General features: G+C 40.1%; 1 protein-coding gene across 4 annotated transcripts in view; it reads left to right on the top strand.

Moving 5' to 3' along the window:
* Positions 1 to 24,997, top strand: part of LOC104932743 (stromal membrane-associated protein 1) — a 112,067-nt gene that overhangs the window by 23,830 nt on the left and 63,240 nt on the right. For 2 of the 4 annotated variants that reach the window (XM_019263401.2, XM_019263400.2), the window contains exons 4-6: positions 2,857 to 2,932; positions 14,845 to 14,919; positions 18,334 to 18,402. In XM_019263401.2, the coding sequence (XP_019118946.2) occupies positions 2,857 to 2,932; positions 14,845 to 14,919; positions 18,334 to 18,402 (220 nt within the window). The remainder of the gene's footprint in view (positions 1 to 2,856; positions 2,933 to 14,844; positions 14,920 to 18,333; positions 18,403 to 24,997) is intronic. The other 2 variants (XM_019263402.2, XM_019263403.2) reach the window with 2 other exon arrangements.

Raw genomic sequence — 24,997 nt, 5'->3', positions numbered from 1 at the left:
AGCTGTGTGGTTAACGCAGCAGCATATGTTCATATTTCCACCAGCAGACTGAAATAAATAATCTCCCTGTTTGAAATGCTGCTCTAATACCCTATCTTGTATCTGGCAGGCCCATTTGTGCGGGTGGTCATCATTCTTCACTCTTTTGAAGTCCATTAGTCGTTCTGACAGCAGCGCCGCTGGCTGAAAACAGCAGATAACAGATCCAGGATTAGAGGAGCGTGTGTGAGTGTTTTCTCTGTCTGCTTCTGTGTTCAGGCTCGCACAGCACTTTGGCCCTGCTTATTTACTCTTCTTATGTATGTAAATGACAAAATAGAGTTAGAATCCCCCGCTGTATTTACTCTTTGTCTTCAACTCCTACATGAGTTATGTGTGTTTTACAGCAGTGTGGAATTGTTCTTGTCTTAGTGTATTTGCAGTTGTTCATATGTAATGTAGAGTTGAACTATTATTGTTGAGTAATAGCCAGAATATTTTTGTCATAACTTCATAACTTGCACTCTGATAACAATTAAATTTGACACAGGGACATTCCTACAGCTCATAGCTGATTCATAGCTCATATTTCACCCATGGATATCTCCACTGCAACAGTAGATGGATGTGTTTACATTCTTTCATTTAGTCTGTGATATACAGTAGAGCGAGTTTAGGCTCTGCCTGTTAGGCTTAATCTGTTCTCATTAGTGCTTTAGGAGACTACTCCCTCATGTTTACACTCTTTCTTTCACTCTGACGGAGAGCAGTGGTATTTTTTTGCGAGAAGCTCTCCAGTAGAGGTGTCTTTGCTAGAAGTGTAGAAATGATAACTGAATCTCACTTCAGCCCGATGTCTTTACCGTCAACAATCTTCACTGGCATCAAAGCGACGTTGGAGAAAACACAAAAACCCAAGCTCCTTGTTATCTTCCTGCTGTGTCTTAGTAGCTGCCGTAGCCACATTTTTTCAGGACGCACGTCAGCTAGAGGAAAGCCTATGGTGGTGTGGTTACAGTACCAGCAACTCAGGTTGCCAGCTCCAGCCAGCCGGATATATTCATTTATTCCATTCAGATAAGCAAGGGCCTGTCATTGACCTGTCATGGGCCAGCCAGACATTCTAGGTGGTGGCATCTCTACAGCGACTATATGAACAGGCTCCACAGTTACTCTGTAAGCCCTTAACACAACTATAAATCCAGCATGGAAACCATCAACAAAGTGACATTGGCTTTTGCCAGTGTTCACTGACTAATTCATCACCCTTTAATCAATAATTAATTGATTAATTGGCTGATTTCACCAAGCAATATCCAAGCATCAAGCTTGAAATTGTGGCAGATGGAAGCTAAAGATGACAGTGTTGAGAAAACGGAAACAAGCCTTCAGCTTTAATCAATTCATGTTCAAACTCTGGTTCATTTGCAGCTGATTTCAGCAACGACATCACCGCGTTTTGTCTCAACTGGAACGACAAAGCATTTTGAATTTGCTCCCATGGGAAAGGTGGCCAAGGCTCATGGGTAGTGTAGTATTTTAAGATGCCTAAATTACAAACAGAACATGAAGTTTAAATAATTCAAACTGGTGGCCATACTTTAAATCCGTAGAGTCTTCCATCATCAGTGAGAAAGTCCTGTGTTTCTGTTCAGTAACATTGAGATTGTTTAGAGAACCAGCGGTCCCTCCCAGTTAGCAACCCTATTTGGTGTGATTAGTTACCTCATAAGGAGCTTTGTGCTACAATATCTCTAACAAATCCAAAATCTAGTCCTTTTAAACTTGGGTCAAGACCTAATATGTGTGAGGCTTATTGCAAAGAATATAATTCAATTTAACTGTAGCACTGATACTACTAGCATTGTGAAAATGTTCTTGTCTCCGGTGTCACTAGTCACAACAGCATTCCGTATTAACATGCTGCAGACCACCAGTGATGGGCATCTGTTAGCTGCAGCACCTCAGTACAAGTAAGAAGCACTTTTCTTCAGTGGTGTACTGGTTCACTCAGTATGATGTTCTGTATTATAGAACTAATCAAAATTCAACTGTATGAGATTCATCTCATCACAGCTGGATCGCACTGACCGTACAGAATATCATTTATGTCAAAGGTCAGCAGTGGGCCCATATATCATCCTCTCTGGTCTAATTGGTGTGTCATGTAGGTGCTTCATTGTCGTAACATCCGTCTTCACCCTCCTCCTTTGTAATTGTGTGTACATACTGTAAGCAGAGCGTCGTTTGGCACACTGTTACCCACTCCACTTTTTGTAGTGCTGTGCATGTTTTTAGTCAGCACTAACAAAATAAGCTGCATGTTTGAGATGCAGCTCCAGCAGCCCGCCTCTTCCAGCCTATCTCGTAGCTCGACTTGTGCGGGTGGCCATCATTTTTCAATCTTTTGAAGTCTATTACTCGATTCAACGGAAGCGTCGCTGCTGAAATAGGGAGATAAGAGAGTCGGGATTAGCGCCGATGTAGTGCCTGGGTGTAATTGTGTTTGAAAGTGTCAGTTGGAATTCGTGGGTGTGAGACGTCTCTGTCATAGTATTTTGACTATGGCAGGAATATTAACACTATGACCATAATTTCTGTTATTTACAAAAAAATGTTTTTTATAGAATCACTGCAAAAATGATTACTCTGTCTGAACAGTATTAGTAGTCTCATTGATACCATAAAACAGGGAGATACAATCCATGTCTGGATTCTAAATGATCATGACAGTTTGTTGCAAACGTTAGGGACTAAAATATTCTAATATTTCCTAAACTTCAGTAAGATAATAACTTTAGCATACTGTACAGTATCTGTACATAATATATTTGAATATTTCTGTGCAGTGTTTCAGTCCTTAATTCTAACCTTCAGAGCAGTGGAGGTCTTCATCCGGGACAAGTATGAGAGGAAAAAGTACTACGACAAGGAAGCCCTTGGTGCAGCTCCAGTGAGTATCAATGTCACTTCTTGTCTTTTACATTTTTAATTTGTCATTGTTGCAGCTGTATCCAGAGCTGCCATATTCAGAGGCCACTTCATAAACGCGTGCATCAGTTGCTGTTTGTTGTACATACAGTATCTGCTAAAGACAGAAAACAACTTGAATATAAAATGACATCTTTTCTGTCCCTTCAGCTTACTTATGATTTCATTCTTTGTTGAAAAGCTACAAAATGTTTTTCCTTAGCAATGAAACACGTCAGCAAGTCCTCCGTGCACAGGCCTTTATTTTAGGAGACTTCATATTAATCATCAAATATGAATGATTTCCCATCTCTTGCCTTTTGGCCAGAAAGTGAAAATGAATTCAGAAAGACCAGACACCGCATCAAAGAGTGTGTGCATGGATTTGGCTGCTGTTGTGTTAAAAGTTGAAATGTGCTACTTATCATATTTGGCAGCTTTTCCTTACAGAAGACATTTGAATGAGTTCCAGCACCGACCTGTCTGTGCCAAGGCCTCATGGTTGGCTTCCAGTACCGCTCATGGAGCCTGTAAATGTTGTATTTTTACAGTCGCTGACCTTCTCTGGATTATAATCTATAACACTGCTGATCTGTTTAAAGCTTAAATGTGTGGAAAGGCAACAAAATCCCTTTCAACCCGAACAAGACATTTCTTATTGGATCCGATACCAAGAGTTGGTGCGCACAGTGAGTGAATAACCATTCAAAAACTCTGTTATCTTCTGTTACAGGTCTTTATCAGTAAGTAGAGATGCTGATGTATGCGCTTGTGTGTGCCAGTGTCAAGACTGAACCTTCTTTTGTGTGCATGATGGGAAAGAAAGGATGTGATTGTGTAGGTGTGTATGTGAGTGGGTGGGTGCACATCTCCTTGTCTTGTATCCGGAGAGATTAACTGTGTGAGGTGTGTGTGTTTTTGAGTGAGTGTTTCTTGAGTGAGTGGGTTGCTTCCATACCGCGAGTTATGCAAGGCAGTGTGAATCCTTACCAAAATGTGTGTGTGAAGCTGCGTGTGTTTGTGCATTTATGTATAACCTCCTGTGGTCCCCATTAAAAATAGAACACTAACAGTCCCTAGCAATTTGACTCAGTGGTCCTGGCTGCACAGTATATAAGGTAAAGATGAACAAGTACAATTCAAACTGTAGTTATTTTAAACTGCAGCAGTCTGTTTCAACTGCTGATGTTAGTGTCATATACAATATACCACCACCATCACTGTTTTTCAATTAATTTTTTTAGTCATAAATCTGTAATAAACAATGTTTTATTTACATAATAGTTCATAATAATCATTATGAATGAGGTATATGATGATCATTCCAATGCTATGTTGTGCAGTAGTAGTACTCCAAATCAGTCTTGCTCTTGGGACTGGTCTCAAGACCACTTTTGAAAGGCCTCGGCTTCAGTCAGCTGTAGGTATGCCACTTAATTGTCTGCACATTGTCTCATTTATTTGTTAACTGTCTGGGAGGAGACATCAACCAAATTTTCTAGAAATAAAATCTGGCTTCTTAATCCACAAAAAGTTAATCTACAGACAAGCATTCAAAAGAATACACGGTGCTTTGTAAATACTTCAAGGCAACACTTAATGAAGTGACTAAATGTAGCAACCCCACTTCACCCAAAGAGTTTTCATAAATATTAGCTACCTAAGTATGTTGTATACTGTCTGGTCTTGGTTTTCACTTGGTCTCAGTTTAGTTGGTCTTGACTATGCCACTGATGTCATGCTTGTTAAGTCGATTTGGTGTGAATTTTTTTTCTTTCTTTTTTTTTTTTTTAAGATTTTTGACCACTCGAAACTTTAAAAATTGACAAAAATCCCTTTAAAATACCATATTAAGACAATGAGACAGACAGAAACTTCAGTCTGTGATTTGATATCAAAAACACGTAGCAGAATTCTGTAAAAATTGCACATTTCATCTAGAAATTGCTCAGAAACCCACTTATTTTCCTCTGAATGCTCAAGGTCTCTAGTTTGTGTTTCATTAGGCTGAGATTATCCTAGAGGTCATTTTATACAGTGAGGCCAAGTTTTAAAAAAAAATGGTCTCACTACAATGAAATGGGGCATTACCACACATGAATACAGTTGGCCTCATTTAATCCAGATGAGTCTCAGCTTTCCTGTCATACCTAATTTATACAATTCCAATACTGTTTAGTGGCCCCAGTATGCAGAAATATTCAAATCTTCAAAGCCAAAATACTTTTTTGGATTTAGGTCAAAGCTGCATTGGATTAGTATAAAGTGGGCATGTCTGTAAAGAGGAGACTCGTGGATACCATAGAACCCATTTCCATTCAGTTATCTTGAGGTCAAAGGTAAAGGAACCCTTACCCCTGAAAATGTCTGTGCCAGTTTTCACATAGCCAGAATTTTGGATACCTTTGGAGCATCATTTAACCCTCTAGCTTTAACACTGTGCCTGTTACAGCCTCCAAAAGACAGTAATGACATTTCTGCTACAGGCAATGGTGCAAGTGCCAATTTCCATTTCAAGCAAATGCATCACAAAAATCAATGTTCTGCTGTAGTACATTCAAAACAATAGTTGCTGCAGCAGACAGTTCTTTTAACTTTGTATTTTCTTCGAATAATCACAAAAGATCCACAGATTGGTAAGTGGCCTGCATAACAGAAATGTAGACGTTAAGATGTGTGCTGTTACTCAGCGAGTACAAGAGCGCGTACTGGCTCACTGTCACATTGTCATGAATTACTGAGACATTTCCTGAGCTATCATTATGAGCACAAAGAGCTGGTTTTGATTTTGAACCAGTTAATTGTTGAGCCCTGAAGTAAGTTTAACAAAACACAAACACTCGCACTAAATACTGTGAAATAATATGAACAGTGTAATCTAAAAGCTTTGCCAAATGGCAGATTTCCATCCTTCCAGCCACACACACCACTCAAGCTGCACACTAAAAGGAGGGTACAAAAAAACTGAACAGTGTTTAAAGAGAATTGTTGCAGGGGAATGCAAAGACGTTACATTAATGCAAATAACAATGCCTTGTTAACAGCAGTCTGTCTGTGGCACATCTTTATTTCATCTCTCTGTTCCTTTCTCTCATTGTCTTTTTGTTTCCCCTCAGTCTATTCTTCGTTCTGTTTCTCAGTTTGTCTTTTTCTTTTTTTCCTCTCGCCTCCTGCCTCTCTCTGTTTTCTCTGACTTTCTCTGAAGCGTTGCCAGCAGCCAGACTGTGATCTAGGATCTGTTTCTGCCACCCACACAGACGGCTCGGCTTTTATATGCAAATTAATTATTAAAAACAACTCATTATCACTTTAAGCAGTTTCGTGCAGATGGAGAAAGAAGAGGAGAGGGCGGACTACAGTAACCCAGAGCTATTGTGTGTGTGTGTGTGTGTGTGTGTGTGTGTGTGTGAGAGAAAGACTTTTTTCTTGAGCCCTTATGGAAAAGATATAGTTACATCATCATACATTGATGGCATTTGAAATATGGATATGGATATCAGTGTTAATACTGTAATAAAAGTATGCAGTCTGATGAACTTGGATTAAATGCAGTAGTATGTCTCAGAAATAATTCCTGTTTTGGTTTTCCAAGAAAAATGCATTTCACTGAAACTGATGATCATGAGACATCTCGACTGCATTTACACATTTCACAAGGTTGAAGTGTTCTGGTGTTCTGTAGCCAGTCTCAGGTGGCCGCTTGTCAAATTGCAATGTTTGGCACTTCTGCATTGGCTTCATTACCCAGTCACAGAGGTTGCCGTTTGGCTGTAACTCTTTATAAGTACCAGTTTATTTGTCAATTCCACTGACTTGTTCCATTAAAAATTGAGTACTGGACGATTGCTAGACCAGATTTTTCATCTTCATCCGGCAGCCAACATGGCGGTTTAGGTTTGGAAACCAATGGCTGACGTCACTCAAACAGTGTCCATTCTTTATACTGTCATTAGTGCAGAGCAGGTAGCGAACAGTTTACAATTATAGCTTTATTTGCTGTAAACAGTTGCATGCTGCTGATGCATTACTGCATTGAAATTGAACCAGAAAAGTGTGCTGTAAAACCAAAACAATGAGCTAAAAGATGCTAAAAAGGTTCTGAATGAGGAACTACAGAGTTAGTGAGAATTTGACCCATTGTTGCTATGGAAAGATTGGTGAGTGGAATGTGACCACAAACTTCAATGTCATCAATTTAACTTTTCTCTTTTATGATTAGAGATTTGCATCTCTTTGAAAAAAATGTTTACATTCACCAGTTAGAATTTGAAAAAGACAAGGCATTATTATGGTATTATTACTCAGACATGGGTGTTTTGTTGGCACTGATATGACATGTTTCAATACTTCTCTTTCTTCTGATGAGGGTCCAGATACTGTGTTCGGACATCAAATCTATTTATATCCTCAAACCAAATGTACGCCATTCAAGCAGCCCTATTGATGCCGACATAGTGCATGTTCTAGTGAATATTAGACTTTGAAGTGCCGGATACTTATTGGTCTGGTGTGTGTGTGTGTGAGACCAATGTTGAGAGACAAGTCTTCTTTGTAATGGACGACTTGCAGTAGTGGAGTACATGAGTGCATCCACTCCATTTCCACTGCCCATGCAGCATGAGTTCATTGTTCTGCCATGAGTGCATTAAAAGCTGTATGTGTGTGTATCAGTGTATGGACCACACATTATTTCGATTTTACTGGAATCAACAAGACATCAGAGTTCATCTTACAAATCCTCCGTGATGAGCCCAGTGATTGGCCTAAAAATGTCACCACAGAGCAGCATAGTCACCCTGGAGGAAGACTGCTGATTTCCAAACCTTATTTGCCTGTGTTAGTCATAGGGATGTCCTGTCTGCTGTGTCCACAGTAGTTGGCAATGTTCTGTGTGCTCCTGCAGCCAGCTGTGACAGTCTACTTAACTTCTGCCTTCCACTGACATATTGTATTCTGACGTCAGTGGACTGCAGAAGAGCTACAGGGGGAGTTTGTGTACTAAAGGTCACTTCTGATTTTGTTGAACAGGAGAAAACAGATTTCTGTAGCAGTTTTAAAGGCACTGAAGAGGTCAAATTTTGGTAAATGGACCAGCACAGATTTGACTTTTACACAGTTAATGTTGTAGTTTTTTAAGGACACTACTCTTATGTTCTGTTCCAATCTAATTTAAGCTTTGATTTTCTGCAAAGTGCCTGGTCAAACCTGGAAGCGGCAAAGCAAAATTTACATGGTGTAGGCTTGATAATGTAAAAAATAACTTGGTGCTGCTGTGGCTCTAGAACTAGCTGGTAATATGGTAGAACTGGCCTGCTGTAGTTGGCCACCTAGTTAGCTGGCTTGGTAAACTAGTGCATTTAGTAAGTCATCTACATTGGTAGCTGCTAAAAAACATTAATGTTTATACAAGTGATAGAATATAATCTCTTATTTTATGGCTTATTGTAAAACATTTCTAGAAGCATGGCTCTAACCCTGGCAAATTTGTCGGTCTACCATTTTGAGCCAGACTGTAATGTATCAACAACTGTAAGATGATTACCATAAAACATGTCCAGTGAATATGTCATCAAGATAGATAGAACATCTACTGGATGAATGTTCTCAGACATTATATTTTAATGACTTTGTTGATTGTTTGAGTAAAATATCTCACTGGCTGTTGGATGGGATTTAACATGGATAGGAAATTTGGCACACGCATTTGTGTCCCCTGCATGATGAATTGTATAATCACCTTTGTGATTCCCTGACTTTTCATCTAGTGCCACCATCAGATCAGATTTTTAATTCCAGTCCTTCAATAAAAGACAAAATATTTACAAAAACTATAACTAGTCAGACTCAGCCAGGGGTCACAATAACTGAATATTTTGATAGTGACTGGATATCTTTTTTAAACATATTTGTCTGGGTCAAACGTAACTGAATGTAACCACTGTGAAACAATCAGGAAATAACTTATTTTTTAAAGATATTTATTTAGGCCTTTTCAAGCTTTTATTTGTAGCTTAAGAGTGACAGGAATGTGGGGAGAGAGAGAGAGAGAGAGATGGGGAATGACATGCAGCAAAGGGCCACAGGTCGAATTCGAACCCACATGTCTGTAGACACTTTTGTTTAACTCTAGGCCAAAGTTTATGCAGATTCACTTTTAAACAAACCCACTGAAGGTGATTCCAATAAGAGCAGCTGATTTTGATCCAAACTTAAATGCTGGTGTGAAATGTAACAAGATCTAGCACTTCCCGTGATACTGTCTGATTTAATACCACCTCATTTTCTCATCTATGTGTAAAGCTCAATATGCAAAAGAAGAAAAGTAGAGCTTGGAATATAGTTTGGTCCTAAAGGAGAAAGATTGCCTTATAAGACTGTTACTGTGCACGTTTAATGAGAAATATCAAATGTATAGCTTTTCTTTCTGACTCTTGTTGTTTAAATACATTCAATTCTATAGAAAGTCCTCTGTAATGGATAGCAGGCAGATTACCATGTCCCAAAAGATAGCTCAAGGTCATTCAGTTGACCGTGACCCAATATTCTTTCAGTACACTGTGGAGTTATATTGCAGCTGAAGCACCTAAACCTATCTCTCAGCACTCATAATTCTTGTTTTATTACTCTCCGTATAACTATTCCACTTTCCTTCACTGAGTGTCCCCTGTAAGAGTACAAATGAGGCTGCTAAAGGTCCACCCAGCGGACAAGTTTCAGTTAAGATGTTAACCATCTTTCTGTCTCACTATCTGTAGTCGCCACAGCAGATAGCCAGACACTTCTGTCTCCAAGTCCTAATATCTATTCAACCTCTGTTCATCCTCTTTCACCCAGCTCGCACCACTCCTCTTGTTATCTATCCACTCTTTATCATTCTGCCCCCACCTCTCTCTGTATTCCATTCACTCCTCCTCGTACCCTCCAGTTTCTCTTTATCTTCATCATCAGCCCATCTGCGGCTGTTTAGTGCTGTGTCGACATCTCTGGCAGCATCAAAGTCGAACGAAGAGGAAGTTTTGCGGATAAAAAAAAAAACTAAAATACATCAACAGAATAAGTAGGGGATAGAAGATGCTCTGAATTCACATCTCTGCTGCGCTTCTCTCACCACCACAGGCAACAAGAGCAAGCAGTCGTTTGATGCCTTAACAGTTGTGCAGGGAGGGAGAAGGATGGAAATGGGGAAAGATGAAAAACAGAGAAAACATTCTTCAGTTCTGCCCTCAGAAAGACACAGTCAGTGTTAGTTTCCACCCTGAGGTGGTTTAGAGAGCAAAAGAGGAGAGAAGGGAGACAGCGAGGAAGAAAAGGAAGTGGGTTGATGTTAATGATGTCACATCTTTCTGTGAATTCATTCATCTGTGGCTGGTTTTAACAGTTAGATGCCAAGAAGTACTCTGATATAGTCCCATTACAGATTTGCATTCTCTTAGCCTCATTTAGACCTGTGACAAAAACAAATGCAGCAGTGTGTGCACCACAGTGTGACACCCTCCTCTGCTAGAACTCTGTGGCCTCATTCCAGACCTCTGAATCGACACCCATGCCTCCACCTTGTGTTTTAGCGATTAAAATAGTACTTGTAATAAATGAAGTGAAAACAAAGTTCAGTCTGATTATTAGGTGAGGAGCACTGGGGATTTTAGAAACAATGTGGATGAACCGCACAATCAGTAGATCACACCTCCATGAAGGATTGGATGAATTGTTCCGATGTTTGGACTTAATGGCAGCTTATGTGATACATGGACATTTGCTCAAGTGGTGTATTCTGTAGTCAGAGACTTTCAAGCAGCCCAAAGTAAGAAAAGTACTTGTATAGATTTAACCATCCATGGAGCTATCTGGTCTATTGGAGACCAGTTCTGTGATTCTTTTACTTTGTTTTAAAGTAGTTTGCAGAGTTGAGGTAAAACTAGCTTGGTGAGAATCTGGACACAACTCTAACTTTGGTTGTACAAGAGCAGGAGGGCTCATAGCAACGGCTCCCTCAGTGTCCCGTCAGAGGAGCCCCCGGGTGACACAGTCATAGGCCTTTTCCAAATCCACAAAGCACATGTAGACGGGATGGTCAAACTCCCATGACCCCTCAGTACCCATGTGAGGGTAAAGAGCTGGTGTGTTGTTTCACAGCCAGTATAGAATCTGCATTACTCCTTCTGAATCTGGGGTTCAACAGCCTCCTTTTCAGCACCCTAGAATAAACTTTCCGGGGTGAGGCTGAGCAGTGTGATACCCCGATAATTCAAGCACACCCTCTAGTCCGCTTTTTTGAATATGAGGACCACCACCACTCTACATATACTTGTCCCACACACAGCATTGAAAAGGCGTGTCAGCCAAGACAGCCAAACGATGTCCAAAGCCTTCAGCATCTCAGGGTGAATCTCATCTACACCTGGCGCCTTGCCGCCAAAGAGCTTTCTAACTACCTTGGCAACCTGTGCCAGAGATATGGGCGAGGCTTCTGCTGAGTCTTCAGGCTCTGCCTCCTCCACCGAGGAGGTGTTGGTTGGGTTCAGGAGTTTCTCATAGTGCTCTTTCCACCGCCTGACAATATCATTAGTCTGAGTCAGCAGTCCTTGCTGAACACAGACTGGGCCAGGCCATGCTTCCTCTTCCTAAGTCGTTGAACTTACTTGAGGTCAACCAAAAGTCCTTCTACATGGCCTCCCTGAACTGACACCACAGCTGACAGCCCAACATTCTGGTTTGGCTTTGGCCTAACTTACTTACAGTAGTTGTGGACAATCACACACAACAGATCTAATTGTAATGACGTCTATACATCCCAAGCAGTCAGTAAGTTGTTTATAAGTTGTTAAATATTGTAGTCTTCCTTAAAACTCAAAGTAAACATTTGTCTCAAAGTAGTCAAGTAGGTCTGCAATGAGTCTCCAAGGAAGAGCACCAGGCTTTGAAAGCCAATTTGACATAATTACTAATGACAGCATTGGTTCCCTTAATGTGATGTACAAAAAAAAGACTTTCCCCAAAGGCATTGTGAAAGAAGTAGCTGTAAAATAGTGAATTCATTTCAGCCTACTAACATTTGAAAATATGCACGATTAAATCATTTATCCATTCAAGGTAGCGAAGGGCTAAATTGGATGTTAGCGAATGGTGGGAGTCTCCAGCGTACTGACTCTATGGGACCCACAATCTTGATGCACATGCAGAAGATCAAGGTGATTTCATGCCTGGAAACTTTTTGTTTCGTGCACCACTGAGCAGCTTCCATAAGAGTGAATGGAGCAGTGCCTCCAATGTTGTATCTAGTTTTACATGCAGGGTCTCCATGGTCTGAGTGACTTTAAACACCGAAGTGCAGTATAAACAGAACCTTTGTTCTGAGTCATTAGTTTGGAGTGTGTGTGGATTTTGTCATGAAAGTGAAATGTTTTCTTCATACTGTGAGATTCTGACAAAAAATAAATTAAGAACCAGAAGAGTTTTGCTGTTTTTTTTGGAGATAATCAATGTGTTCAGCTGTTGTGTAGGGAGGCGGTAAGTGGAGACGAGGCACAAATCTTGAGGGAGGTAGCTGGAGCTACGGTGCATGTAAAAAAGGCAGCAAACAGATGGCAAAGAATAAATAAGGATATGATAAAGACAAGGCCCAAGGTAGCATCAGAGCTGTTTAGTTAAATATGTTAACTGACATGTCTCATTACAGGCAGGAAAGACTTACAGTAAGAAGTTCTGTGGCGCAGCATCTGATGGGATTTTTGTCAGGTTGTATTGGTATTGATTTTAGAATGGGATTGAAAATGGCAGTAATTATTAAAGAAAGAGTGTCTTAATTTTTTGGTAATAGCCTGCTTTCATGCTAGATTTTGTGTCCATGCAGAAGCCAGGCTTTTTACCATCTTAAAAAAAAACAAGACTTATCTTGGTTTGAATTCTTTTGAGGCTCTTGAACAAGAAAGTAGTAATATGCATGCAAATGTGGGATTAGGAATGATCTTTTCATGACTTGTCCCTCTCCTGTCTCCAGACATTTTGTTTCTCTGTCCATCTGGCTTATAAATGCATATTAAGCTTGGCTGTTTTCATTGGATACGTCTGTGGATTTTCCGGGCAGGCAGACTTACTGTTGAAGCTGCAGTCATTTTACTATTGACAGTGTGGGTTTATCATAAATAGACCCACTGTACACTGTCTGTCCAGAACAAAAAAACAAATCTACTCCACTGAACGCAGTATTTAGCAGGTAAAGAGCAGTTATTAAGTAAGTTATTCAGGAGCTGGTGGAGACCAAAACAAGCTAAAAAGCAAGTGGGCTTCAAGGAATATTTACTGTAAACATTTTTGTTGAATAAAATGCAGACATGTAGGAAGATTGATAACACTCAATTACAATAACACTTTGTGTGTTTAGCATGGAGCTGGTAGGCAGTTAGCTTAGCTTAGCATACATACTGGAAGCAGGAGTAAACAGCTAGCCTGGCCCAGTCAACATTTCAAAAATACACTTACAAACATCTTAAAAACTTTTAATCAACACGTTGTGTCTCCTAAAGCATAAAAGGAATAGAAATGTGAAAACAACATTTTGTCGTTTTATCGGTGTAACTGTTTACTGTTTACCCACCTACCCAGCACAGCTATTTTTTGTGTGTTTCCAGGCTTTAAGCCAAGCTGATCACCTCTCTATACTATATACACACTATATATACACAGATATATTGAGTGATATTACGGTCCTCATCATACTCTGCAAGCACAAGGTAAATCATCCTATTATCAGGTGGTCAGTAAAACTAAATGTTGTCTTATGTGTAAATTGGCAGCTGTTTGCTAACTTGCAATAACTTATACAAACTGTTAAAAGCATGTTGCGTCCAAAAGAAAAAAGAAAAAAATCAATGAATGCAGCTTTAGTGCCTAAAAACTTAGGTAAATCTTAAAGCAGCTATAATCTGAATTTGTGTATCACATGATGTGAATAAATTTGAATCTGCAGCTCCTCAACTTTATCAAGCCTCATAGAGATTTTCAGCTTATCGTTTAGCTGTTCAGTCCAAACTGTTTCTGAAGCTGTGTCATTGAAAAAGCTCCGTACAACATGCTCAGCACCAAACTGCAGGCAGACACAGTTAGCAACCAACTGGTGAACATACTGGAGCATTTAGTAGTCAGATATTAGATAGGAGACAAAAAGTCAAAAGACAGTGGACTGTCTTAGACTAACATGGAATGATAATCCTCCATAACTACTGCCCCCAAATGTCCAAAAGATTTTACATTAATGAGGAAGTCAACATCTTTAAGTTTGTTTGCAAAGTTGACACAATGAACTGGATCATTTCTTGTCACTCTGTCAGCTGTGTTGAATTGCAAAAACTTTTTTTTCCAAAATGGCTGCAGGGTCAGAGGACCACATGGCTGCTGTCACTGTGTTTGATCACCATCTCCTATTCCACAAAACACAGTGATGAGGGAGAAATAGAAAAAAAAGGCTTGTGAAAACAGGCGGCTGCTGTTGCTGGAGGACCGCAGAGTTCAATTCAAGCCTGCTCTTAGTCTGTCTCACAGGTCAATGTCAGGTTAATAGAGGTCATCCCTGCACTCTATAACTGCCTATATATGTGTGTCTGTGGCTATGTGAGGCCCTGTTTTGACACCACTCTTTCTGTACAGCTGTTAGGCTGAATATAACCTTGGCTTGCAGCGTCTACTGAAGCGAGGAGTACCCTGCTGTAGCGGGGAAAATCCTCCTTCATTCCCTCTAATTACCTCTGCTCTCTCTCTGCTTCTCTTTCCTCCCCCTGCAATGCTCTGACTTCTAACTCTGTTCTCCATGTTCTTTCTGTCTGTCTTAATTTTTTTTTCTTCTCTTCTTCATCTCCGTCTCGCTGTCTAACCCTCTGTCTGAAATTCTCTGTCTTTCAGCAGAAGTCGTCTGAAGCCGCTCCTCCCTCCACCTCCCCGTCCTCGCAGGCTGACAGGAGCAGACAGGAGCTGCAGGTCTTTTCTGTGTTTTGTGGTGTACTCGTGTTTTGCTGTGGTTGTGTTTTCTTGTAGATGTGTCGTGGTGTTGGGTCAAGTCCAATGTCAGAGCAGATTGTTTGACTTGGCTTCCTCCTTATGTTCACATTGGCTAATTTACAATATGAATTAGCCAATATAATCTGGGACGATGCCTGCCAGTTATTTTATCCTCATAGATTATTTAAAGGTCTAGTATTTCTAGGATTTCAGGGGCTGTTTTTACAGAATATGGCTGAAAATAAGAATCATTATGTTTTTGTTAGCACGGAATGAGACATTATACCTACAGACTACGCGGGTCCTCTTCCACTGAGGCTGCCATGTTGAACCACCATGTTTCTACAGTAACCCAGAATGGACACGACCACCCACTCAAAGACGTAGGGTGGAGGGGATTTCAATCAGCAACCACACCCAGCCACAATGCTGTTAAATCTTACACGCTGCACCTCTAAAAATATAAAACTATGTCAGACTTTTTCTTTGACAGTATGCCACTGGGCTGGTTTAGCGACATGAGGGTAATTGAACTTATAAATGAGTAAAAACTCTAAATCTGCAGTCAGCTTTTGTTGGACGGGAACGTAGAAACACTGCAGGTTTTAGTGGCGGCCGGATAAATGTTTACAGCCTGCTACAACACGAAAATGAGATGAGCAGTATAAAAAATGAAACATTAATTCAATATATTGTCACAAATAGGTGCAGCCTACTGACCTACTGCAAACCTTTTTCATGAGCTACTCGCGCCAAATACTGGAGGCTGATGCCGAAATGTTAAGTTGACACAATGAACTGGATCATTTCTTGTCACTCTGACGGCCGTGTTGAACTGCAAAAACTTTTTTCCAAAATGGCTGCAGGGTCAGAGGACCACATGGCTGCTGTCACTGTGTTTGATCACCATCTCCTACTCCACAAAACACAGTGATGAGGGGGAAATAAATAAAAAAGGCGGCTGCTGTTGCTGGAGGACCGCAGAGTTCAATTCAAGCCTGCTCTTAGTCTGTCTCACAGGTCAATGGCAGGTTAATAGAGGTCATCCCTGCACTCTATAACTGCCTATATATGTGTATCTGTGGCTATGTGAGGCCCTGTTTTCTGTACAGCTGTTAGGCTGAATAGAACCTTGGCTTGCAGTGTCTACTGAAGCGAGGTGTACCCTGAGTACACTCGCAGCTTTAGAGCTGTGCTTCTTTTTCCTTTCTGGGTACAGACGGGCACATTAACCAGAGAACATTCAAAAGCTCCATCTCCTCTCACAGATGTGCTGTAATTACTGGGAGCTGCAGGTAATATTCATTTTAACTGGCAGCAGAGACGGTCAGGCTGACCTGAATCTTTTGTACATTACTCTGCTTAAAAAAAAAAAAAAAAGCGTGGAGAGATGAAATAATCGAGATTAATTGCCGTCTGAGCTTACATCCTGGTATTTTGCCGGTCATGAACCTGGAGTCAAAATGGAGCCAGAATACAACCTAAAATGTTTTTGTTTTTTTGGGGGTTTTTTTTAGCTTGCTGACCCCATCATGTTTTTGACTTGTTTTTGTGTTTATGGATTAATCTAACATGTCGTTTGCTTCTCTTGTTGTCAAATGGCTTAAACAAAGTCAGTTTATAAGTGGTTAGCTCTGGCCTTGTAAATTTACATACACACTGTAATCCCTCCGCCAAGACAAACTAATTGTACTGAGTTGATATTTGTTAAATTTGTTGGCATTCAGACCTGGACTGTATCCAAAATCACTCTCTTGTTCACTCATTCTCTTTTCTTTACATAGCAGATGCTCAATAGTTTAGCAGTACAGAGATTTTGGACACTGAATCATCGTTGTCGTGCCCTGAGGCTGTATTTTTGCATCTATTAAATTCAACACATTGTATTCCAAACAAATAAAAGTAGTATACGTGCCATGTACACCAGGTTTATTGGTCCATTGTTGATTTTCTTTCTATATTGGGCATCATGTTCACACTCGGATTTTGCATAGAGAATGGTGTTTTAAATCTGCCTCTCCCAACCATAATCCTTTGCACCTGTACACGGGATCACGCTTGTTTGAGTTGCACTGGCCACGCGAACATGAACATGATTAAATAACCAAAGTTAGAAACGCAGCCAACGTGATATGTGGATGAGGATCCCTGCTGTAATTTGCTGTGTTTCATGAGTGAGGATCAGATGGGAGTATAATAGCCCACTGATGCTGCTGGAGCAAATTGGCCAATGTTAGCCTCATTAGCTTATAGTTAATAGAGTCAGAGGCTTGGTGCCTGCCAGAGCCTCGAGGAGAATAAAGTCAAACTTGCTGCTGGATATGTCAACAAAGTGCAGTCAAAATATATGTGCACAGAATCTGTAACACTGCTCATGGAGCCATTCTTGCGCCAGGTCACCTTCTATGAAGTCATGCAAACATATGCTTTTCTCTCGTGGTCAGCCTTGACATTTGACCTGTGCTTTCTGTGTGTCTTATATTTAATTTCATTAGTCTGAAGTAAAAAAAACTGACCTACCGTAATCCATGCTCACAGAACTGACTGTGAAGTCATGGTAAATGCTCTCAATGTTCATTCTGATTTGCACCATTGTAACACTGATGATGCATTGTTCATTATTCGTAAGACAAATAACCACCTCAGCGTAAATAACTCAAAACACAACAGCCAGAAAAGTAATTGCGTTGCGAATGAAGACAGAGAGCGACACAGAGAGAAACAGACCGTCATTGTCACCATAATGGCTAGATTGTAGGCTTTGCCCACTAAGCTAAAGCTTTTCTCTTTGGCACCCTGACAGTCATTAGCTAAAGCCTGTCGGTGGCTGGCATAGACGCCGGCTCATTTACATATAACAAAGCAAGAGAGAACCATTAACCTGAAAACACTACATCAACTCTCCGTGCGCTAATAATGTCTGCACATTAAAACCGCATTGTGAGTGCGTTAAAATCACATTAAGGAATGAGATCTAATTGTTTTCAACCTGCTACGAGGTACAGCAAGTCTTTACCATTAGACCTCGTGTTCCCTCCTGCAGATTATGACGGTTGTCGAGCAGTGGTGTAATGAAGAAACGTGCCTTTTCTCTGCTAATTATGGGTATTGTCAGACAGAGGCATATGACATATGACTTACTGCATCTGTACTGTAAGTCTAGATAAATATATTCATTATAAAATCAATATACATTACATTCAGATTAAGTGTATATGAATATGCATCATACTGCGCTCAGTATAAGTCATATTGGCTTAACCTCTGTGTGTGTGTGTGTGTGTGTGTGTGTGTGTGTGTGTGTGTGTTTTGGAGATGATATGACAAATGTATCATATAGTGTGCGATTGCAAACATGCTGCTCTTACACCATCTCTTTGTTTTTCTTCACAGAAGGAGCGTGAGAAGAAAAAAGAGGAGAAGAAAAAAGAGAAGGATGTGGAGAAACTCAACAACACAAAGGTATGCTGATGTTAACTAGTAATAGATTACATGGAACCTGGGACCATGCAATTTTTTATTTGTGGTTACTGTGGCATCAGCTAGTGCGTTTTAATACTACATGTCCTAGAATTCTGGAGACAGCAAACACATTGAGCAGTTTTAATAAATAGCTCGGTCGATAATAATAACAGACACAATCTGATTTCAGTGTTTCACATTGTGCCACAACAGCAGAGCGGAGGTTTACAGGAGGTTTACAGTCACCTGCATCGCTCATATTTGAAAGTTATCAGCTGTGAAAAGGGGACCAAAATGACCGCCATTTTATTTTGTAGAAGCATTTTCGATGATCGTGGTCAGTACTAACCTCAGTGACAAATACATTGTGTTTACTGTGACTGTTTCTAGGAAGGTGGTGAGTTCGAGGAAATAAAAAATCACCCTCAGTACAGCAGCATTGTGCTGCATTTCCATTAGCAGTAACTTAAGACAGCACAGTAAACATATTGATTAGAGAAAATGAAAAACATGCTGGATTACAAGCTGTAAGGCAGTTTGAATCCAGCACGGGAATGGCGGACTCTGCCACTACAATGAACTGTATAGAGAGGTAACCACAGGATGTAAATTCATTTAATAGCTGAAAAATGCTGACCATAAAAAGTATCAAAATTGTGATTGATTTGATGAAAATTTCATTAGAACTCTAAGTTATTGTTGAACATTGATTGATAAACATTAAATACAAACTGTGACATTCGCCGTTGCCACTGTGGGTTCTTCTACACAGATCATGTTGACAAATGACCACCCCCTCCACACAAACATATTGGAGATCAGAGCAATCCAGAGCTAACTAAAAGTTACTGTAAGACTTCACTGATCACTACTTTTATTTGAGCAATGGATCAAATAGCCATGTGTGATGTGAAAGATGCTGTTCTTAATGAATAAGCGGAGAATTAACACTGTTCCCCTGAGCAGTTTTTTGGTTTTCCTGCTGGTGAAACATTATTTGTGGCAAAACATGTCAGTTTTCATTGAAAAAGCTCTGACAAACTCAGTATTATGACTGTTCAACACCAAACTTCAGACAGTATTAGCAACTAGCTGTAAGCTTGAGGCAGGATTTGTCAGAAACAAAACCAGAGCTAAAAAGACACTAGATTTAGTAAATAGGCAACTCTTCAACAAAACGAATATAGAGAGTGATAGACTGTCCCACCCTGCTGTAGGAATGTTACATGGTTGCTGTGATTGCACAGCACTGTGACGCCCCTATAATGTGTTATAATGTAACACCAGTAGCTCAGCTTATACCCAGCTCAGCACAGGTAAACACAATACTGCACTGTAGTTGTTGTCAGGCTGTTAAAGGCACGCTACATTACATTATACAGAGTTTTAAATTCAAGAGCTGGGAACATGTCAAAGGAAAATTAATAATATGTCTGCCTTACAAAACCCATAGTTACAGTCATTATAATGCTGGATAAACAGCTTTCTCGAGGTGGGAATTGTTGGCTCTCTCTAATTTATACTGTAAAGATTTCAGTCTAGGGCAGTGGTTAGCACTGTCGGCTCACAGCAAGAAGGTCCAGGCTGCAAACATGTTTATTTCTGCTGTGAAGTTAGACATTTTAATACGGGCGCTTATGGAGGTTGAAATGTTCTGCAGCCAGCCTCAAGTGGACGTTTGAGGAACTGCAGTTTTTAAACACTTCTGCATTGCTTCACTTCCCAGACACACAGGTTGCTGCTTGTTTTGAACATTCTGCTGCACACTTGTGGCACTGGACTGTGATTTTCTACCCTAAATGATCAGTACCTAGGATTTAGTGACATCTAGCGGTGTGGTTGCAACAACTACGCAGCAATACATAAAAATGCAAAAGCGTTTGGTTTGTACATGCTGGGCTACTGTAGAGTCATGGTGGGTGAACATGGCAGACTCAGAAGAGGACCCATAGTGTGTGTAGATATAAAAGGTTAACTGTCTTTACCTTTTGAGCAACAGCAGTCTAAAATTTAGAATTAAGGTTTCGCTAGTTAGTTTCACCCATTTGTGTCTATTGATCCCAAACGAATGTGCACACCACTATTCAGTCAAATGTATGGAGTCCAGGAGTCCTTGAATTCACTTGTGGCCATGAAAACTGGACTATAAATGCACAGATGAGTAGAGAAGAGAAGAAAAAAGAACAAAGAATGAGACTGCAGCTCGCTGGCATTGATCACGCTTTATGTACATTGCTGTGTTAAGCGTCGTGAGGACAAGCGCTGCTTTCTTCCTGGTTGTTAACGCTCACTGCATCACAGAAAGATGCCCTACAGAAACATCATAAATGCAACTTGCGTAACGCTGTGACTGAAATAAGATGTGGAAACTGATGGAAATAAATAAAACTGGCTGCTGTATGCCAGGATGTGTGAAGTAAATGACTAATGTGTTTCGACTAGAATGTAATTCCAGCTCCAGTCTGACATCAGAATAAGCTGCAATTACTGACGTCTGCAACAGAGGTCTGTGTGTGTGTGTGTGTGTGTGTGTGTGTGTGTGTGTGTGATGCATTTTCTGTGTGAGACACACTCTGTGTGTGAGTTACAGTGTATTGGCATTTGCTTTTAACTGAGCGTGTACGCATGCCGTGGTTTTGGTATGTGTTCATGCACATCTACTGTATACTGTGTGTGTGCTCTCGCATTTTTAAAAGAGGGAGAGAGGTCGGCCTAGAACTGGACACTGCCGAGAACTGTTTATTCTCTTATAGCTATTATTGTTGTTTTTCTTATTATTGCTATTATTAAGAATGTACTGTAGTGCCAGAACACTTTAGTTACTTAGTTTAGTTTATCCTTCTAAAACATGTTTTAGTATGATAAGAAAATCACAAGATTTTGTGAAATTATTTCAATGTATGTGTTTTTTGGACATTTGTACAGCAATTAAGAATATCGTGATAATATAGTTAAGCGTGATAATTTGGTCACTATAATCGAGATATTAAATTTTCCATATGGTTACATCCCTAGTCTGTATATACACACAGCCACAGAAATGCAGTATTTAGTATGCATTCGAGTGTTTGACTTTGACAAACAGTGGATTGTAAACATGCATATACATGCTCTGCAACACACACTTATGCAGAGTTTAGAGAAGTCTAATTAGTGTATGTATAGGTGTGTTTTTTGGATAACTAGCATGTCGCATCGATTCAATTACACACAATAAATCAGGAGAACTGGTGTGTGTGTGCGTGTGTTTCTGTGAAACTCACCTGAGCATTCCAGTAATTTACTTAATCATCCAGTCATTAATATCATCCAATTGTTCGGGGTGTATGTGTATGTGTGTGTGCATGTACGCTGGTAAAGGTGCGTGCGTGCGTGTGTGTGTGTGTGTGTGTGTGAGGTATGAATGCATTTTCTGTGTGAGACATACTCTGTGTGTGAGTTACAGTGTATTGGCATTTGCTTTTAACTGAGCGTGTACGCATGCCGTGGTTTTGGTATGTGTTCATGCACATCTACTGTATACTGTGTGTGTGCTCTCGCATTTTCAAAAGAGGGAGGGAGGTCGGCACTGAAGGAGTGAATGCGTGTGTTTCTGGGTCATGGTTAGTAATCTCAGAGTATTTCTATGCCCTGCGAAGCGATGAGGGAATAATGTAGCTTTCAGTGGTGTGTGTGTGTGTGTGTTTTCTCCCTATAGGGATGAAATGAAGGCTGTGGGCAACTGTACCCACTGAGAGTGAAATGTACTCTCTGGCTTTTAAGTTTCTCCATTTGATCGTAAAAGCTATAGCTTCTTATTACCTATTAAAATATATTGTCACATTTATATTCCATTGTAATATTTCTGCCCTGACTATTTATGTACCGATAATGCCTTCCACCTCTGAATTTAAGGGAGGATTGCACAAATGACAAGGATGTGAACTGTGGAGTTGGGTTTCTGTGTCACACTCGGGGATGTCCAGATTAAGTTTTCTTGGCTTTAATATCGAATATCAGCTCTCTGATATTAAGTCAGATCTTTTATTTGATGAATAGGATTACCGGCTGCAGCCTACCAAGTTTATCTTACTTTATTCTTTTATCAGCAGCTATAGCCAAATACTGGAGAACTGCTTTAAATCATTTAAATTATCGGTCTGTACCCTCTTATCCTCATCAGGGTCATGGGGGGCTAGATCCTATCCCAGCTGACGTTGGCCTGACAAGTCGCCAGCTCATCACAGAGCACATCGAAACAAACAACCATTCACACTCACTTTTAGATTCACCAATCAACCCATTAGCCTGCATGTCTTTGGACTGTGGGAGGAAGCTGGACTACCTGAAGAGAAGCCATACATACCCAGGGTGAAGAGCTGAGCAGAGGTTCGAACCAGGAACCCTATCAATGCCATGATGCAACTTTTAAATGACAATCCTAAATTATCGATGCCATATTAATAGTTTGTTGGAAGGAGACTACTGAAACAGACATGACACAATCCACCAGAGGAGAGGTTTTCAAAGTTAGAGCCTCAGTGAAAGGAAGGGAAATGTATTACATTATTCAAAAGCAGATCACACAGAATAGCCTTAATCTGTGTGATTCGGTTAAAGAGAGTCAGAAACTAATAAATGCCTGAGGACAGTCTTTTCTACGTATTTGATGTATTCTGAAGTTATGTCAAACAGCTTGCATCAATTGTTGAGCATTGAGGGATTGTCTGATAGTTAACAAAACTGACTTCCTCTGTCTGGCCGCTACCATGGTAGCAAGAAACTTTATGATCATATCATGATCGATGACCAACTAGCCTTTCACTTCACAACAGAAAAATCAGGCTTTACCTGACTCAACATGCTACCCAACTCCTGACACAGGCTGTTGTGTTGCGGCAACTCCCAGAAAGAAACCTTCAGTCCACTCACTGTTGTTAACGGAGTACAAACACCAGCATCAGTGCACTTTAACAAGTGACAGACAAGTTTCATCTGGACCGGTTACTTACATGAATTATTGACGGCTAACATGACCTTGCCACTTTAACCAGTGAAATTGCAGGTGTAAGGTGACAGATGACTGTTGATTAAGGTTTTTTTTTTTGTTTTTTTCTGAGATCGTGAATGACTTCATCTTTGACTTTCCCCTCCCCCCTTGTGGTCACCAAATACACACTCAAGCGTCTGGCATGGTTTTGACTTTGTGTTTACCTTCATGTCTACAGCACGATGTCAAAACTGTAATCATAAATCCAAATCAAAATGTTGTGTGCCTGCTATTTAATTTCACCTGTTGTTTTTTAGTGGAGCTTGGAAGTCATTAGTCTCAAGTTACTGCTGTGTAAATGTATCCAACACTCGTGTGAAGTGGGATCAAAAGCAATCTGCGTACGATTATTCTCAATCGATGAAAGTGCACTTTACCTCCAGGCTCTTTGTATACCGTTACACTGTCTTCCATATGAACACACAAACAGGGCATTTCACAGCCAGCACTAGCTGTAATGGCCTGTGTGTGTGTTGATGCGTTAAAGTTGTTAATATCGACTGACTCAGACTTTATTGGCATCGGTCAAAGTGGGATGCACCCACATAACAGACTGTTGGATTGTGAGAGTTTTTGCTCATGAAGTTAAATTTAAATATAAAGGATGTAAAGTACAAACAAAAACAAATCAACATACAAATGAGTTCAGCACAATTGAATTATTCATTTTGTTGTAATAAAACTATTTAGTTTTTAGTCTTTGCAAAATATTTGTTCACATTATTCACTTTGCATTCATTAAAAAAGGCAATAAGTTGCAGCCCTGGCATTATTTAAATTGACTAGTGTCTCCTCACAGTTTAAAATTTCATTAACTGAACTGAGTTATAATTGAAACAAATGTTGTGCTTCTTCATATTCCGCTTACATTTGCTGCATGTAGTCATTAATGCAAAATGGAGGTTACATAAAAAGAATGAAGTTCCTTCAGTTTTACTTCAGTCTCGCGAGAAGAGAGCAGCAGGAGTTCAGGTTTAAACGGCAGCTGCCTCACATACCTGTCATGTGTTATTGGCGTCTCTCTGACCATGTCACAGGCGGACTTGTACTGCTGTACTGTAAATAGACAAATGGCAGGTGCTGCAGAAAAACAAAGCCTCCTCTGAACATGTTGGATTGAAAGAGGAACATCATGGCTACTGACTTGATGCTTCTTTTTTTCTTTGAATTTCTAATCATACTAACATATTCTAGTTTGGTACTCAATATTTTATGAATCAAAATGAGTTTGAGATATCATTAAAGCAGGTTAATATAACTACCCTGTTGAATCTGGTACACTACACCAAAGCAGTGCATAGTGTAAACAGCGTACTACATAGAAGTGGATTAATGGAAGTGTCCGAATTCAGGCCCAGTGTACAGCCATGCAGCTCGTGAGGCAGTGCTTAGGCACAGAAATGCTTTGAGGTAATTGCCAATATGAGCACGTAACATGTTCATAGTCATAATGTTATTAACATTACATTAAAGCAGCATGTTAATAATCCAACTTAATTTTTCATGTAAGCATGCTAACATTTGCTAATAAGCGCAAGTACAGCTGAGGCTGTATTGGACAAGTTG

The sequence above is a fragment of the Larimichthys crocea genome, chromosome III, assembly GCF_000972845.2.
Source record: "Larimichthys crocea isolate SSNF chromosome III, L_crocea_2.0, whole genome shotgun sequence".
NCBI classification, from domain to species: domain Eukaryota; kingdom Metazoa; phylum Chordata; class Actinopteri; family Sciaenidae; genus Larimichthys; species Larimichthys crocea.
The sequence above is the reverse complement of the archived record's forward strand: the minus strand, read 5'-3'. Positions and strand labels throughout refer to the sequence as shown.